The sequence below is a fragment of the Suricata suricatta genome, chromosome 5 (genome assembly GCF_006229205.1).
Source record: "Suricata suricatta isolate VVHF042 chromosome 5, meerkat_22Aug2017_6uvM2_HiC, whole genome shotgun sequence".
In the NCBI taxonomy this organism is placed as follows: Eukaryota; Metazoa; Chordata; class Mammalia; order Carnivora; family Herpestidae; genus Suricata; species Suricata suricatta.
Window position 1 is genome coordinate 29,881,845 of NC_043704.1, and position 18,686 is coordinate 29,900,530.

General features: G+C 34.0%; 1 protein-coding gene across 5 annotated transcripts in view; it reads left to right on the top strand.

Annotated features, from left to right (window-relative positions):
• The window catches only part of LIPI (lipase I), a 62,194-nt gene that overhangs the window by 20,044 nt on the left and 23,464 nt on the right, over positions 1-18,686 (top strand). For all 5 annotated transcript variants that reach the window (XR_003908589.1, XR_003908590.1, XR_003908591.1 and 2 more), the window contains exons 4-8: positions 1,267-1,368; positions 4,996-5,085; positions 6,036-6,203; positions 8,037-8,141; positions 17,429-17,540. Coding sequence is in view for 2 of the 5 variants with exons in the window: in XM_029939139.1 (XP_029794999.1) it covers positions 1,267-1,368; positions 4,996-5,085; positions 6,036-6,203; positions 8,037-8,141; positions 17,429-17,540 (577 nt within the window). In the remaining 3 variants the exon portion in view is untranslated. The remainder of the gene's footprint in view (positions 1-1,266; positions 1,369-4,995; positions 5,086-6,035; positions 6,204-8,036; positions 8,142-17,428; positions 17,541-18,686) is intronic.

Below are 18,686 nucleotides of genomic sequence, written 5' to 3' on the forward strand. Positions count from 1 at the left end.
GGACATCTTACTGACTGAGCCACTCAGGTACCCTATAGTTTTTTTTTTTTTTAACACATTGAGATATGTATCCATAGAAGATTTATAATGATTTTGAGTGTTAATAAAAGTAATAGAGTATTAATTGAAGCAAAGGGGGAGGGGAGAGACGAACGAATTGCATAAATAAAAGCTTTACAAACTTTAAGTATACCTTACTTACTTTGATCAGTTTTAATATTATCTCTATTATACAGATATGGAAACAGGTTAACTGAATGAATATAGGAAGGTCGAAAAGTTTTTATCAGCTAAGCCAGGGTTTACACAAAGCTTTCTAGCAACCAAAGCCCATTTCTTTTTCAACCACCACAGTAATCCTACTTTATGTTAAACTGTGTTTATTCACACACTAGTCCAGTTTGAATGGCTCCACATGCCAAGCAATCATTAGGGTTTAAAAGTCCAGCAAATGTAGTAGTTCTACATCAGACTTATTTGTGAAAAGAGAAGTTTTGGCCTCATACAGTCAAATGGACTAATAAACTAGGGATAATAGAAGGGCTTGAGATGAGCAACATTATTTTTTACTTTAAAAAAATATCTTTTGAGATGGTTGTATCTCCCATTGCACAGATGTTCTCAAGGTGTTGAATTTTACCTCTTTGCCCCTTTTTGACACTCACCAGTAGGTCATGAGCCTAGAATTTCTATATAGAATTACATATACACCAGGAATAATACCTATATTCCATGGAACTTTTAATGCATTTTTGTTTTCTTTTGTGTATATGGGAAGCTATTGTGGAAAATAAATGATAACATAATAATAATTATGTTTTATGCCACAGCACAAATTGTATTTGGTGCTTAAAAATCATTTTACAAGCGCAAGTAGATCCAGGATGAAGTACTAAGGCATGGGGTTCAAGACAGGACCAGGATTCTATTCATTCCCCTCCCCCTCCAGGAGTAGTAGTAGTTACTTATTATTAAATACTACCAGTTTATTTCTAAGTACTTCTTAAGTAAAAATGCCAAAAAAATAAAACCTACAGTATTTTGTTGAGGCATCTCTAGTGTGGTTTAACACTAGATAGTTGGTAAACTCGGAAGACTGGTAAAAAGTATCATTCAAATAATGAAGATAAATTTCATTTATCTTTAGTTTTTAGACAAGTTTAACTTAAAGCTGTATACACATGTTTATGTAATAATACAAACAGATGATGTAATAAACACTGTAGTAGAAATTGATTAATGGATTGTTTGTTTCTTGAATTTCAGGTCTTGACCCAGCTGGGCCAAGGTTCTCTGGACAACCATGTAATGAAAGATTAGATTACACCGATGCAAAGTTTGTGGATGTCATCCATTCTGATACTGATGGTAACAATGTAGGATTTATTGCTTAATTATTTGAAAATGAAAAGAAGATGTAGACATTGGGATGCAGAGAACAAAAAAGGCGAAAGAGTAGTGGATAAAGTGATGATGAGTCTGTACTTATAAAACGATTATGTTTCCCACAAGTGGTGCTTCTTGGAGTTAGTGGTATTCTGTGGTGTTAAAATGGCACTTTTTGCCTTCAGTTTACCTCCTTCAAGTTTTAGGACCTGTCCTATCATCATAAAAAGTTGAAATTTGATTAAAAAAAACCCTTCATCTTGTTCATGCTATTCGCAATTTTTATTTCATCACAAATTCAACAGTACTTAATGTTCCTAATGTATTTAGGTTACCATTCTCTACTCATGTTCTTGCTGTGAGGTGTATCAACTAGAACTGAACACAGCATTTCAGGCACAGATAGAGAATACCTTCCCCTAAAGGTTGAGAAATTATTTCTCTATTGTTTTTAATTATCTTCCTGAAAATGACAAATATGTTATTGGTAGTTTGGGCCAGAGTGCTTTGGACAGACACTTTCAAGGAATGATTTAGATGACTCTGAGCCCCTTTCTGAATTGGAATTGATGATACTCATATTTATTGAGCACTTCCTATGCTTTAGGCAGCGTTTTAAATGCTTTATGTAAATTAACTATGGCATTCTCCTCAGTTCCCATGAGACAAGTAAATATTACCTCCTTTTTACTTATGGGGAATCTAACGTCAAACTCACAAGGACAGTAAGCTGCAGAGCCAGAATTTAAAATCTTTTGATTTTAGAGCCTGTGCTTTAGAGTTTGTTGCTGTGATTAACTGACATATACATGTGTTGTCATTGTGGGCATGGGGAGGATATGGCGCTACCGTGGAGAAAGGAGGAAGTAATGCATAGACTACTCCGATTTCCCTATTTCCTCAGGTTTCTTTTCTCTTTGGTCCAGGTAATTTATTTGCTCCCATAGTCCTCTGACTCGTGGTGATCCATGCCTGTGTCTTTGCAAGAGATACAAATGATGTAAATGCTATAGATGACAATTTCTCAATATCTGTGTCTAGCTGCCACTGGGCTGAGTCTATATGGGTACAGTTTTGCCTCTTATGTGGAATGAGTTCATCTATATCTCACAGGGAGTCAGTGCCTAAAGGTTTCACAGTTCTAGTATGATACCTCAACCCCTCAGGTGTCTCTTATCTCTAGCTCTTGTATCAGCTTAGCATTCCCGCACACAGTACACCTACTGCCCAATTGCTCTGTGGTTCTTTGTCTGAACTCTTCTTTCTGAAATCCCAACTTCAGCTCTGCCAATGGCCTTGGAATTAGCTCTTCCTACTTTTTATTATTTTCTTTCCTTTTTTTTTTTTGCTTTTCCTAATAAACTGTTTTGTATTGTCTTTCACGCTCAACATCTTTTGATGACCCAACCTATCAGATCTAACTTACCACCAAATGCCACATTGTTTTGGCACTTTTGATTGATCTTTTCATAACCGTCACAAATGAGGGACACATAATTTTGATGCTGCATGTCCACGTGTCTCAATGAATTTCTGAATGAGATATTTGGGGCCATCTCATATCTGGCAGATTATCTCTTCCTTGAATACTATTCAATGAGTGCATCTTTTACTTACCAGTAGTCAGTTTTGTCCTTATTCAGTTGTATATGTTAAAAAATCTATGTGGCCATCTAAAATTATGAATTAGGTAATCTGGACTCACATTCTTGCTGGGATATCATGGAAAAATTACCAGTCCAACATCCAGAAGATAGAAAACTTCCAGGGAATTGGAAACTCCCAAACTGGCAGTACAGTCAGTTTTTTCATAGTGCATTCTCTGATGCAGAGAATATGAGAAATACTTTTGAAACCCATACATGAAGCTCTTAAAACATGCTATTTTTATTTTCTTTCCATGAAATGAAAGGAATAGAGAATGTTTAAAGTTTATATATGACCCCCAAGTTAATATATTCTTGGAGAGAAAAAATAGAACAAAGAGAGAAGACAATTAATATGTAATAAAGAGGATGCTTCAGATACCCAAATGATCATATAATGATATGATAAACAATAATATGCAAATGCAAAATATATGATTATATGGTATGATATATAAAATAGAAAAAAATTTATGAAGAAACAAAGGCATTTACCAAACTGACAAATTAAGACAGAAAATTTGAGTGGTTCTATAATTATTAATAAAACAGAAACTGTAATTTAAACATTTCCAGGGTTCCTGGGTGCCTCAGTAGGTTAAGCATCCGACTTCGGCTCAGGTCATGATCTTGCAGTTCATTAACTCTGTGTGGACAGCTAAAAGCCTGGAGCCTACTTAGGGAGCCTGCTTCAGATTTGTTGTCTCCCTCTCTCTGCCCCTTCCCCGCTCACAAACTGTTTCTTTCTGTCTCTCTCTTTCAAAAATAAATAAACATTAAAAACATTAAAAATAAATAAAAAATAGATAAATTTTTCTTTGCCTTTTGTTATGCATTGAATCCCCACCCCCCATAATGCCCATGCCCAGTGTTCTTATGCTCTGGTAATACCTCACTAGCAGTTATCTTGGTCTGTTATATACTAGAACTAAATCGTGTTGCTGCATCTTAGTCCTGATTGTCAAACCCAAGTATTTATCTTTGTTATATAAATCTATTGTTGCTCAGTTTTAAGAGTTTATTACGTTGTAGCAGATTTCTAGTGCCTTAAGCCAAAGCACTGAAGGCTTACTTGGTAGCAAGATTTTCATTTCTTATCATAGTCCTGAGTATCCTGAGCTTGCTACTCTCTTTTTTCCTATGACTTCCCTAGGTTATAGATCCCATATTGGTAATCATGGACGCAGAATTTGTACTTCTTCAGTGCCTTGCGTGTCTACAGATATACAGATTAATCATAGCTACATGTTCATGTCACTCTGGCTCAATTTGTTCCAGCTGAAGTAGCATATTTGCATTTTTCCTCTTAGTGAATCTAATACCATTTTTTAAGCCTTATTATCTAGAGCAGGAGCAAATCATTACACTGGCCTAAAAGGTCCTTTTTTCTTTCCTCTTTCACATTGTACTCCAGCTAGCCTGGCTTATGCTCACATAGTTTTTTACTTGGCTCACATCTTGCACATTTTGTGTGACTACCTCCTCCATGGGAATTTCTCGAACTAAGCTACTTGAAAGAGCAACCTTCCACCCTCATTAGGCACTAACTGTCCTCTTATTCTACTTGTATTTTCTCGACAGCCCTTTTTATCTAGCCTACCACACTCCTGTTTGTTTATTATGTCTTCCTCTCACTAAGATATAATTTCCACTAGAAGAATAATTTTTCTTTTCTTTTTTTTTTCTTTTTTACTTACATATTTGTAGCACAAAGAATTGTGGTGGATCCATAGTAAATCGGGGACTGTGTAAATATGTTAAATTAATGATATATAATTTTCATGAGGAGTTAATTTACGACATTAATACCCCAAAATGCATCTTTGAAAAGATAGGATTTATTTTATTCTCAATTCAAACTTTAAGAGTCACTTTCAATGGAATTTATAGGAGATACTATTTGTACAAGTGTTGCTGACCTGATTATATTCACTTTGTGATTCTTGAGTGCTTTTCTTCTCAGGTTTAGGCATTAAGGAACCCTTGGGACATATAGATTTTTATCCAAATGGAGGAAAAAAGCAACCTGGCTGCCCTACATCCATTTTTTCAGGTACCAATAATATTTCTGAATGAATTGCATATGATGAAAGAAAATCAATTTACTTTTTTCCCCTCTTAATCTGTGGGCAAGATTTTGTTTGATAACTGTTGCTCATGATTCATGATAGTTATTTGTGAAAAATGGCTTAATTGGATTTTTCTCAGCTCATAAAGTTGACCAGTAGATATCCCATTTGGTCATGATGAGACCTATATTTTCAACAGTTTTATTTCATTATTTTAAACATTAGGAGAAGTTCTGAGTCATTGAAGAAGTAATCTGGTCAAAGTACGTTTAAGTTGAGTTTGGTTCTAGGACTTAATCTTTACCAATACTATAGTATTGTTTGAACACAGATTCATAATCTCTTGTTACATAAATAGCCAACCAGCTGCTGCAGATGTGGAGTTTAGCTCACTTTAGAGCTGTAAGAAATGCCTACAGTAACATCTGGTCAAGTAACATGGCCAGACCCCACTGTAGCTAGAGAAGTTTGATCAAAGGTAATAAAAATGTGTGAAGCTGGGGAAAGAAAGGGACATAACAAAGTTTTAACATTACCTGGTTTCATAATCCTCTCTGACATTGAGTAGAAATATTGGGGTGAAGGGTTAGAAGAGAAACGTGTACATAGTTATTAAGTGTGGTGGCCCTGTGTTTATAGAGTGTGTCAGTTTATTGAAATTAAATATATTTTTCCTATGGTAATTATTACTTTAGAAAGATATCTTTTAAATCTGTAAAAGCTTATTAAATTTACATTTTCATTGGGATTGCCTCTTTAGCTGCTTGAGATAAAACTGTGCATTGTGATCAGGCAACATTTTAATATTCACAAGTGGGTGGTATTGAGTAGAACTTAACCTTTTATTTTTCTCTGGTTTGCTTGAACTTGGTTTAATACATCTACAGTTCTTTTGCTTTTTGTTTTGTTTGTTTGTTTGTTTTTAACGCTTAAGGCATTGCGTATATTAAATGCGATCACCAGAGAGCTGTTTACTTGTTCATGGCATCTTTGGAAACAACCTGCCATTTTATTTCATTTCCTTGTTCTTCATACAAAGATTTCCTAGCTGGTTCATGTGTGGACTGTGATGACTTCCAGGAAAAATCATGTCCTTGGCTAGGTAAGCAAGATTGTTATGATGACTATAAGATTTTGTGGAAAATGAATAACATAATTGTATTTTCTGCTGGAAGCTTTTTATTTACTTATGAATGTGTTAGCATTTTATGGAAAAACTGCCTGTGGAACAACCAGACAAAATATTTTACTTCTGCTAAGTGTTTTGTAAGGTATTTAGTGAGAGGAATTTAATCAACTGCCTTTCTATGCTCAAGTTTTTAGTGTTCAGATCTGATGCACTCATGATGATCTTTGTTCTTGCTCTGCAGAGGACTCTCACTGTTTATTTATCATCCATCTATATTTCCACAAAAGAAGAAAGAAGGAGACTGCATTCTTTTTTTTTTTTTTTAAGACTTGTGCATTCTTAGTGGCACTGAAGGTTTTTACTTTTATGGAAAGTCTTAGGAGCAGGTGGAGGGGTGTAAACCATAGTTAGCTTTTCATTTGCTATTAGCAAGTAGACATGAATCATACATGGTTCACACCTTCCAAATCGATAAAACTTGGCAAGAGCAGTTAAGTATTCCAACTTTTGATAACTACAGCCTGCTGGTGGGAAATTATAGAGAAAAATGAATCCACATAAAAATAGAATGTTAGAGCTGGAAAGAATCTCAGAGGTTGTTTGCTAAGGATTTTTCAAAGCCATTACCAACCCCCAAGCATGTCACGAGCATGTAAACATCTGATCCGTGTCATGATCAGGATCTGCCAGAAATGTTTCCAGAGACAAAGGGGCTCAATGAAAAAGGGAAGCAATTACAAAAGCTGAATTAAATAGCTTCCTGCAGTTTTCTTTAGCAGGAGGTTTATACTAATGTGTACAGAGAATTGTTAGGAGAGACAGGCAATATGCAGGCCTTGTCAGACTTATTTTCTTATAGACTCCTTCTGTCCAGAAAACATCTTGTGGGATTCCTTTTCTTCAGACCTCATGTTGGAGATTGCTTTTCTGGTCCCATTGCTTTTCCATATAAATGAGAAAATTGTGACCCAGTGTGAGCAGAAGGATTGTGTAAGGGTACAAATGAGACCTAGAGTTAAACTTCTTAATTGTCAATTCACAGTTCTTTCTACTACATTCGTATTTCAAATTCAGAGGTAGAATGTGGGAAGAGACAAATACATAAAGTGGGACTCATTTTCAATATATATGTGTGTGATAATATTTCAAATGAACTAATAGTGTATGTATCTATAGTATATATATTATATACATAATATATGGTGTATATAGATGCTACCTATACTTCATGTATTATATAATAATGTACAGACATACATAACTGTATCTGTATTAATGTGTATATGTAGGAGAATTGGGGGCTCTACTCATGGAACTAAATTCTCTGTTCATTTTATCATTTTATTCTGCTAAATTTACTAAAAAGAGATAAAAATAAAATTCTTAATTTATGATATAATGGTAAAAACTGCTACAAATGGATTGTAGCCATATAGAGTATGCTAAGCTCTGATAAGATTTCCAGGGAGTAGATTTGTTTGTAAATCTTTTTTTTTTTTTTATAAATAGTTTATTGTCAAATTGGTTTCCATACAACACCCAGTGCTCTTCCCCATAAGTGCCCTCCACCACCACCACCACCTCTTTTCCCCCTGTTTGTAAATCTTTAGTTTGAGTTATTATGTCATTAAAATAAATAGAATGTAAAATTATTTGGAAAGTCATTTTTAAGTAATAAAAATCCATAAACTATTATTATAATTATCATTCTAATACATTGATTCTTTAGTTTTTTTAGTGATTTGAAAGCTTTGTGTGCTATTTAATAGAATTCTAGTTTCTAATGTTTTCTTTCTGAAATCTTAGGTAATAGAGCTGAGCGATGGAAAGATATTTTAAAAGAAAGAAAAGAAAAAAAATTTCTCAGGAACACTGTGTTTTTGGATACTACTGGCACAAGACCATTCTGTAGTAAGTTAATGTTTTCAACAAATGAACAAATAGTTTTATATATAATTTATATTTTATCCAAAATGTTCTTCCTACCCACTTCAAATTCAAGGAACTCTGAAATTTATTAGAGCCAAATTCAAAGAAGGACTTGATATTTTAGATAGAATGAAAATATGCTTTGGGCAGTATTTTCCCAAAGAATCAATGAAGGCTCTTTGTTCCTTCCCTCTAGATTTCCTTCCCACATCTATAAGTATATCAGTATATACCAGATTATAGAGTTCAAGGTATCTGTCTACATTATTACTGTCCTTGGAAACTGAAACTAAACTGTATAAATACAAAATGTATAAGTAAATAATAATCTTCCCAATATACATTTACAGTTAGACAAGAGAAAATTTAATGAAGAATCTCTTAGAAATGTATTAAATAATTAGATTTATGAAGAGCTATTTAAAAAGTTATTCTGTTTAAAGGTGAAAAGCTGGTAGTTGATTATAAATAAAGGTAAATCCTATTATAGGAAGAATCTTAAGAGAAGTTTCAAGTCACTGCCATTGACCTTAGTTACTGAAGGATAAGTACTTAAAATTAATTCTCGTATTTAAAAGTATTTTTGGGGTGCCTGAGTGGCTTAGTCAGTTAAGCATCCAAGTTAGGCTTAGGACATGATCTCACAGTTCTTGAGTTTGAGCCTTGCCTTGGGTTATGTGCTGACAGTTCAGAGTCTAGAGCCTTCTTTGGATTCCGTGTCTCCCTCTCTCTCTGCCCTTTCCTGGCTCACACTCTGTTTCTTTCTGTCTCTCAAAAATAAATAAACTTAAAATTTTTTTTAATGTTTTATTTATTTATTTTTGAGAGAGAGAGAGAGAGAGAGACAGCATGAGCAGAGGAGGGTCAGAGAGAGAGGGAGATACAGAATCTGAAACAGGCTCCAGGCTCTGAGCTAGCTGTCAGCACAGAACCCAACACGGGGCTCAAACCCACGAGCATGAGATCATGACCTGAGCTGAAGCTGGACGCTTAACTGAATGAGCTACCCAGGCGCCCCATAAATAGACATTTAAATATAAATAAATAAAAAATAAAAGTATTTTTAGGTCTGTTATTGTTAATGTTTTACAAACACAGTTACTATCAATTTTAAGATATTATAATTTTTAAATATTTTAAAAATAATTTTTAAAATATTAGTGTTATTTTATTTTTTTTAACATTTACTTATTTTTGAAAGAGAGAGACAGATCATGAGCAGGAGAAGGGCAGAGAGAAAGGAACATACAGAATCTGAAACAGGCTCCAGGCTCTGAGCTGTCAGCACAGAGCCTGATGCAGGGCTCTAACCCACGAATTGTGAGATCATGACCTGAGCCAAAGTTGGACGCTCAACTGACTGAGCCTCCCAGGCGCCCCAATTTTCATGATTATTTTCGATATTCTAGGGTATTTGCCTTTAAATAAATTGTTAAAATAAGATTGTATATGTCTACAAAACATTGGCTGTGATTTTGATAGTAATGGCATTAAACCTAAGGATCAATTTAGGGAGAACTGATCTCCATACTATGTTGAGTCTTCTGATTCATGAAAATGTTATTTCTTTACATTTACTTTAATTCTTTGATTTATTTCATCAGTATTTTGTAATTTTCAGCATGTAGATACTGTGTATGTTTTGTTACATATATACCTAGGTATTTTTTTTTTATTTTTTTGAGTGATAGTAAGTGATATTTTTAAATTTTGATATCCCCATGTCTATTGTTAGTATATAGAATTATGATTGAATATTTTGTTTTGAACTTGTTTCTTAAGGCTTGCTGAATTCACTTATTATTTCTTGGGTTTCTAAAACAGATTTCTTAGAATTTTCTATGTAAACTCTATCATCTGTAAACACAGAAACTTTTATTTCTTCCTTTGTAATCTGTACATTTTATTTCTTTTTCTTGCCATATTTCAGTGGCTAGAACTTCAGTATTGTGTTAAATAATAATGGCGAGAGCAGACATCTTGTTTTATTTCCAATCTTAGAAAAAGAATTCAGTTTTTCACCATTAGGTATAATGTTGCCTATAGATTTTTGTAAATATTTTTTACAAAGTTGAAGTAATTCTTTTCCTAACGTGCTAAGAATTTTTCTCATAAATGTGTTGAGTTTTGTCAAATGCCTTTTTTTAATCACTGATATGATCGCATGATTTTTAAAAATTTGTTGAAATAATGGTTTTCATTGATGATTCTGGAATGTAAGATAACCTTACATTCCTTTAATAAATACCATTTGGTCATAGTGCATGTTTTTAAAATAGCTGTTGGGTTTGATTTGTTAATAGTGTTGAGGACTTTGTGTCTAAGTTCATAGATATATTTATATCAGTTTTTATTTTCTTTTTTACTCTATCCAGTTTGGGTATAAGAGTAATATTGTCTTTATATAAGAAAAACACAACCTCATAAGATGAGTGTTCCCTCCTTTTGGAGTTTCTGGAATATATTGTACAAAATTGACATTAATTCTTCTTTAAATATTTGGTAGAATTTTCCAGTACAACCATTGTGGCCTGAATATTTCTTTGTTTGAGAGCTTTTTAATCACAATTTAATTTCTTTAATAGTTACAGTGCTGCTCAGATTATCAGTTACATTTTGCTTGAATTTCTGTAGTTTGCAGTCTTCAATAAATTGGTCCATTTATTCTAAGGCCTTGCATTTATGAGCATAAAGCTGTTTTTACTATTTTTTTAATTTTTATTTATTTTTATTATTTTTTAAATGACTACACAATCTGTTGTAATTTCTTATATTTCTTTGCTGATAGTGATAATTTGTGTCTTCTCTTCATTTTTGTCTTTGTTGCTAAAAGTTTATCTATTAGTTTTTTTACATTTTCTCCCCAAGGAACAGCTTTTTGCTTAATTCATTGTGTTTTGTTTTTCTGTATTTAATTTCAGTGTTTGCTGTTCTTTATTACCTCCTTCCTCTTACTGTCTTTGGATTTATTTTGTTTTTTCTCTTTTCTTGAGGCAGGAACTTAAATTGTTGGTCTAAAGCATATGCACAGGTTCCAGAGATTAGGACATGGATATATTTAGAAAGGGCTGCCGCAATTACAAATATGCACATGTGAATTTTCACAGTTTACTGGTTATCAACATTTTACCATGTTATATGAAATGTGAGGCCTTGACTTGCATTTAGGTTTCTTTACATTTTCCATTTTTAAATATCATTGTCTTGAGTAGCTGAAGACTGCATGATAATTTTTGTCTCAATTATCAAATATGGTTTATAAAACTCATAAGGAAAAGGATAATCTATTGTGTGTATGCATATTTCTTCTCTTCCATTTTTCCCTCTTTGTTTCTGAAGGTTTCAGATGATTTCAACTCCTTTCTGTCTGAAAAATTCTTTCTTACAATATTTAAGAATGGGTCTGCTAATAAGAGATTCTTTGTTTTTCTTTGTTTGAGAATGTCTTTATTTCTTCTGTATTCTCAGAGGATAGTTTGGCTGGACATAAAGTTCAGAGTTGAGCTTTCTTTTCGCCTTTGAAAAATGTGCCACATAATGTAGGGAAAATGTTGGCCTCCATGGCTTCAGATAGAAAATCCATTGTGACTCAAATTGGTGTTCTCCTGTAGGTAATTCATCATTTCTCTTGGGCTGCTTTCAATATTTGTTCTTTGCTTTTAGTTTTTACAAGTTTAATTATGATATGATTTGGTGAGGATTTGGTTCATGTCCTGTTTAGGTTCACTCATCTTTTTTATCTGCATGTTAGTTTCCTTCACCAAATTTAGAAAGCCCTCAGCCATCATTTCTTTGAATATTCTTTCAGTCTCACTCTCTTTTCTCTCTTCTTGATATGATGATAACACAGACATTACATCTTTTGTTTTATTCCCACAGGTGCCTGAGGTCCTGTTCATTCCGCCCACCCGCGCCTCTTTTCTCTGTGTTGCTGAGATTGAGTGCCCAATTGATCTGTCTTCAAATTCACTGATTTCTATCCTTTATCATCTACTTTACCATCAGGCACATGCAATGAGTTATATATATATATATTACTGTAGTTTTCACTTATGTAATTTCTACTTTCTTTTCTTTTACAGTTTCTATTTTTTTTGCTTAAATTTTTCTATTCATTTTCTTCAAGAGACTCTGACTGATTTTGAAGCATTATTTTGATGGCTTCTTTGAAATCCTTGTCAGATAATCCTAGCGTCTGATTCATCTCAGTGTTGGCATCAGTTAGTTGATTGTCCTTCTTCAACAAGGTTGTGATTGTCTTTGTTCTTGGTATATGAGCAATTTTTAATCACATCTTGGCCATTTGTCTATTATGTTGGAATTTGAGTCCTATTTAAATCTTTTATTTTGAGGGCTCCTGGGCGGCTCAGTCCTTTAAGCCTCTGACCTCGGCTCAGGTCATATTTCACTGCTGGTTGGTTCGAGCCCGGTGACATAGGGCTCTGTGCTGACAGCTCAGAGCCTGGAGCCTGTCTTCAGATTCTCTATCTCCCTCTCTCTCTGACCCTCCCCTGTTTATGCTCTCTCTCTCTCTCTCTCTCTCTCTCTCTCTCGCTCTCGCTCTCTCTCTCTCAAAAGTAAATAAAACATTTAAAAAAATTAAAAAAATAATTTTGAGCAGGCAGCCATATTGTTTAGATTTTAGCTTTATTCTGAGGTTGTGACTTCTTAGATGTGTAAAACTTAATGAAACTTCATGATTTTTATATTTTCCTCATGACTTGCTTCTTTTTGGTTTTGTAAATAAAATTTCATGTTGCCTCCCAATTTTATCCTATTCTATCACAACAGTTTGTCTCATAGACCCATTGAACCTGTGGCTTTTTTTTCATCTTGAATATTATGTTCTGTATTAATTGTTTAACAATTAGTATTTATTATGAATGTCATTACATCGGATGCTCATTTTATTTACCAGTTTGAGTTTGCTACATTTTATCTGTCCCTCTTTTCTCTCCCCCACTTCTTCCTTTTAACTTTTATCTTACTGAAATATATCCTTAGTGACTTTATAGTTTGTCTTCATGAAAATATCCTTATCTTTTCCTTACTCTGGATTGCAAATTTAGTTCAACATAGAACTCTACATTGAGAGTTATTTTCGCTCATCCCTTTGAAGATATTAATTTTTTCCAGATAAATTTATTTTTTTATTTATTGTCAGTGTAATTGTTTTCTGCAAATTATCTATTGTGTTCTTCTGGTTGAATTAATTAATCAATTATTTTATCTATTTATTCATGATGTATTATCATTTTCTAGCTCCCATGGTCCTTTTAAGTCTCTCAAAAATGATAGAAAAACATTTGTGCTAAAGACTCATGTGTTCTTTTAATATAGAAAACTCTCACCAGTCAGCTCTTCTTCAAAATTCTCCCTCAAAGCAAATTGGATTTTGTTTATCCCAGAGTTTATGTAGCATAATCCCAGAGCATTTTTTATGTAATTTGGAGGTGGGAGAGAGGTTCACCAAATGATGAAGGATAATTTAAATTCCATGTTACCTAGAGTTTATTTAGTCTTGGAACATTCCCCATCTAAGACTCATACCCAGCCAGTAGGAGTTTTCCCAGTCCCTCTTTGAATGACAATGCAGAGAATGAAGGTCTCTGGCTCAGTGCAGGATTTTCAGTTTAGCTCCTTCACTTAGTTTTCTGTCTCCTGTGCATGGAAGCTGACATGCAGCCTCTGTCTCCATGCTAAATCCAGTTCCCAAGTCCTGCAGGGATCCAGAGCTTCCATTTTCTTATGGTTTGCTTTTATTTTTTCTTTCTTTCTGCCCCTGATATTTTCCCTGTCTTCATTTAAGCTTGGTTATGTATTTAATTTATGGTTGTACACTCATTTCCATGTACTTGTAGCAGGAGATGGGCTATTCCTTGACATCTTAATATGTCACACTACCAAAAATCATCTGAGAGAGTCTGAACACCTACTTTTTTGGGTGAGGTGAAACAAAGTCTTTTATGTAAAGCAGGGGAGTCACTTCAGAGTAAGAAGTGGTTCTTTACTCTCTTGTGTTAGAATTTCTTGAGGTCTAGTGGTATATAAATTACCTATTTGAGGTAGTACTAAGCATCAGGCGTAAAACAAGAAGTTATTCTTTTTGTTTAGTAGCAACGTTTAACACCTAGCATGGATGGTTTTACTACATGTATTTCTCGCAAGATAATTTCATGCATTCCATGTTCTGTTTTTACACATTTTCCCCTAAGTGATGGTTTACATTACAGGGACTGGTGTCTACCTCTCTTATAGAAAGTATGATGGAGATGGGCTGTTCATTCTAGTCCATAGGACAATATCACAACAGGATTGGGATAGAACTAAAAGAATGGGTATCACCTTATACTGGATTGCAGCAAAATGTAGCCCACTTGGATGTGCTTGGTACTGAGGGATGGGCATCTAAGTAATAATGGCATCATGCTTGAAACCTAGGAGGAAGAGTCGATATTGATGTTAGTAAAAGGGGTAGACAGAGTGCATACTTAAAAATATCTCTTTCATGTGAATTTAAATCCCCCCCCCCCTTGTCTGAGTATTTCCTGTCCAGAGGTGTTAATATTTTCTCATCATAGAAATGAAAGTGTCTTAAACTTTCTCAGCTAACCTCCTAGCTTATGCTTGGAAGTGGTAACAATGAGATCTTGAAACAGTCTGGCCTGTGATTTGGGGGCAGTGTTTCTGGCTAAGCCTTGTTCTTTCGCCCTGAATGATTGTTTGAGCTACATATTCCTTAATAAATTCTTGTGCAAACAAAACAAAACAAAACAAAACAAAACAAACAAAAAACCCACGCAGGGAGTCAGAACTTTCTCTATAGATCAGACAACACTGAGTATAGGGGTGAGTTCAATATCCTTGCCTCTTCTGGGCATTTTTTTTCTTCTTTTTTTAAATCCAAGTTACTTAACATATTATGTAGTAATGGTTTCAGGAGTAGAATTTACTTATTCATCACTTACATATGCCCACCAGTGCTCATCCTGACAAATTCGCTCCTTAATGCCTATCACCCATTTAGCCCATTCCCTCACCCCACACCCCTTCAGCAACCCAGTTTGTTCTCTGTATTTTAGAGTCTGTTATGATTTGCCCCCTCTATGTTTCTATCTTATTTTTCTTACCCTTTCCCTATGTTCATCTGTTTTGTTTCTTAAATTCCACACATGAGTGAAATCATATGATATTTGTCTTTCGCTGACTGACTTATTTCACTTACGCATAATACACTCTGGTTCGTTTGACATGGTTGCAAATGGCAAGATTTTATTCTTTTTGATCACCGAGTAATATTTTAGTGTGTGTGTGTGTGTGTGTGTGTGTGTGTGTGTGTGTGTATCTACAGATATCTATCTATATCTATATCTATCTATCTATCTATCTATACACATCTTTTATTATAATCATCAGTTGCTGGACATTTGGGCACTTTTCACAACTTGGCTATTGTCGATAGTGCTGCTTTAACCAATGGGTGCACATGCCTCTTTGAATCAGCGTTTTTGAATTCTTTGGATAAATACCTAATAGACAATTGCTGGGTCATAGGTAGCTCTACTTTTAATTTTTTGAGGAAGCTCCATACTGTTTTCCGGAGTGGCTGTACCAGTTTGCATTCCCATCAATAGTGCAAAAGGGTCTCCCTTCTCTGCATCCTCATCAACATCTGTTGTTTCCTGAATTATTCATTTTAGCCATTATGACAGGTGTGAAGTGGTATCTCATTGTGGTTTTGATTTGTATTTCCTTGGTGATGAATGGTGTTGAGCAGATTTTTAGGTGTCAGTTAGCCATCTAGATATCTTCTTTGGAAAAGTGTCTGTTCATGTCCCTTGCCCATTTCTTCACTGGATTGTTTGTTTTTTGGGTGATGAGTTTGATATGTTCTTTATAGATTTTGAATACTAACCCTTTATCTGATATCTCATCTGCAAATATCTCCTCTTATTCTTTTGATTGCCTTTTAATTTTGCTTATTGGTTCCTTCACTTTGCAGAACCTTTTCATCTTGATGAAGTCCCAATAGTTCATTTTTGCTTTTGTTTCCCTTTCCTCCAGAGATATGTCTAGTAAGGAGTTGCTGTGCCCAAGGTCAAAGAGGTTGTTGACTGTTTTCTTCTCTAGAATTTTATGATTTCCTGTCTTACAAATAGGTCTTCCATCCATTTTCAATTTATCTTTGTGTATGGTGTAAGAAAGTGGTCCAGGTTCATTCTTCTGCATGTCACTGTCCAATTTTCCCAATACCATTTGCTTAAGGGACTGTCTTTTTTCCATTTGATATTCTTTTCCATTTTGTCAAAGATTAGGTGGTCCTACATTTTTGGGTCCATTTCTGGATTATTTATTCTGTTCCACTGACCTATATGTATTTTTGTGCCAGTACCATATTGTCTTGATGATTACAGCTTTGTAATACAGCTTAAAGTCTGGAATTCTGATGCTTTCAGCTTTGATTTTCTTTTTCAACATTACATTGGATATTTGAGGTCTTTTCTGGTTCCATACAGATTTTTGAATTGTTTGTTCTAACTCTGTGAAGACTGCTCATGTTCTTTTGATAAGGGTTTGCAGTGAATGTGTAGATTTCTTTGGGTAGTATTGACATTTTAACAATATTGGTTTTTCCAGACCAAGAACATGGAATGTTTTTCCATTTCTTTGTGTCCTTTTCAGTTTTTTTCATAAGTGTTTTATAGTTTTCAATGTTCAGATATTTTACCTGGGTATTTTTAATAAGAGCTACTATGAGCTTGGTATATATAAAAATGCTTAATTTTACTGACATTCCTAAAAAACAGTGAAATTGGGAATTATATTTGTTAAGCAATTTTAGCTAAGATAATATTCATCATATAAATATAGAATCTTATCATATTTACTTTAAGGCGTTCTACTGAAGAAGAAAAATGGTTTCATTGACTTAAGTTATGATTTTTTTGGTTTGCACACCAGTTACTATTCTTTAATTATTTGGCCAACTCTACCATACCCATGACTTTCTGGCAAGCTTTCTTATTCCTCATTTTCAAGTCTAGTTAAAAATTGACAAAATAAAAAATATATTACCCACGTACAAAATGCCTCTAAATATTATGTGCATATATAATATGTGCCTAGATTACATATATATTTACATATATATGTATATATATACACACACACATATATACATATATACATACACACATCTATATCTGCATAAGTACCAAAAATAAGTAGAATATAATAATAATGTGAATTGCATTCTCTATTTTTTGTAGGCTATTATTTTGTTCTCAGTATAACTGCTCTGGATAACAGTATGAAAAATGGCTTTATTACATTTAAATTATTAAACCAGGTTGGAATGGTTGAAGAGCCAAAGATTTATGAGTAAGTATAATTTAGTAATTTTTTTCATAAATTAAATGTTTATTTTCTGAGCATCCACTTTGGAATAGAATACAGATTGTGTAAATTTTCTCTCCAATGAATCTTAAAATATTAAATATTAAAATGTCTCAGGTGTTATATTCGAATTCATTCATTGTCTGGAGAAAGATGCAGAAGATATGAAGTCGACTACTTACCCTGTTTATATCATACACACCTAGGGACTACAAACATTAGGGAAAACTTTTTTTTCCTCTTTTGACTCTCATTCCAATGTTCTTCTCAAATTACCTTGCCTTCTACTTCTCTCTAGTTTTCAGGCGACATTATATTCACAGTGATATGAATAAATCTTCTGTCAGTAGAGTGACCCAATTTCAGTATTTCAGGAGAAACGCTTACAGCCACAAATCCCACAATAAGAGAAGAGGGTTCTGTTTTTACTTAATCTTCTATTTAGCTTTGTGTGTGTGTGTGTGTGTGTGTGTGTGTGTGTATGTATATATGTATTTATATATGTATATAGTTATATATACATTTTTTAAAGTTATCTAATCATCTCCAAGAATGTTCTTAGCTTGAATTTGTTGAAGGTTTACCTGTCTATTTCATAAATTCTCAAACAAGGAAATTCATTTTCTTTTAAACCAAAGAATGATATGAAGATGCATGCTACTATTAAAATTGTGGTTTCCCCGGGGCACCTGGGGGGCTCAATTGGTTAGGCATCTGACTTCAACTCAGGTGATGATCTCGTGGTTTGTGAGTTCGAGACCTGTGTTGAGCTCTGTGCTGACAGCTTAGAGCTTAGAGACTGCTTCAGATTCTGTTTCCCTCTCTCTCTCTGCCCCTCCCCTGTTCGCACTGTGTCTCTCTATCAAAAATAAGTCAACATTAAAAAAAATTTAAGTTGTGGTTTCCAATCTGTTGTGCTAGACTTCTAGAAATCTATTAAATAACGTAACTTTTTGAAAGGCTCATAGGTACCATATCTAGTGATGCAATAAAAGAAATACTTTATTTTATTGCGCCTGGACTTAACAACAGTTTGGTTTAAGTTTAGACTGATTACTGATGATGTCATTAGAATGTCAGGGAACAGTGTTGGTATATCCAGTGTTTACTGTTGTCACAATCTAGGTAGTT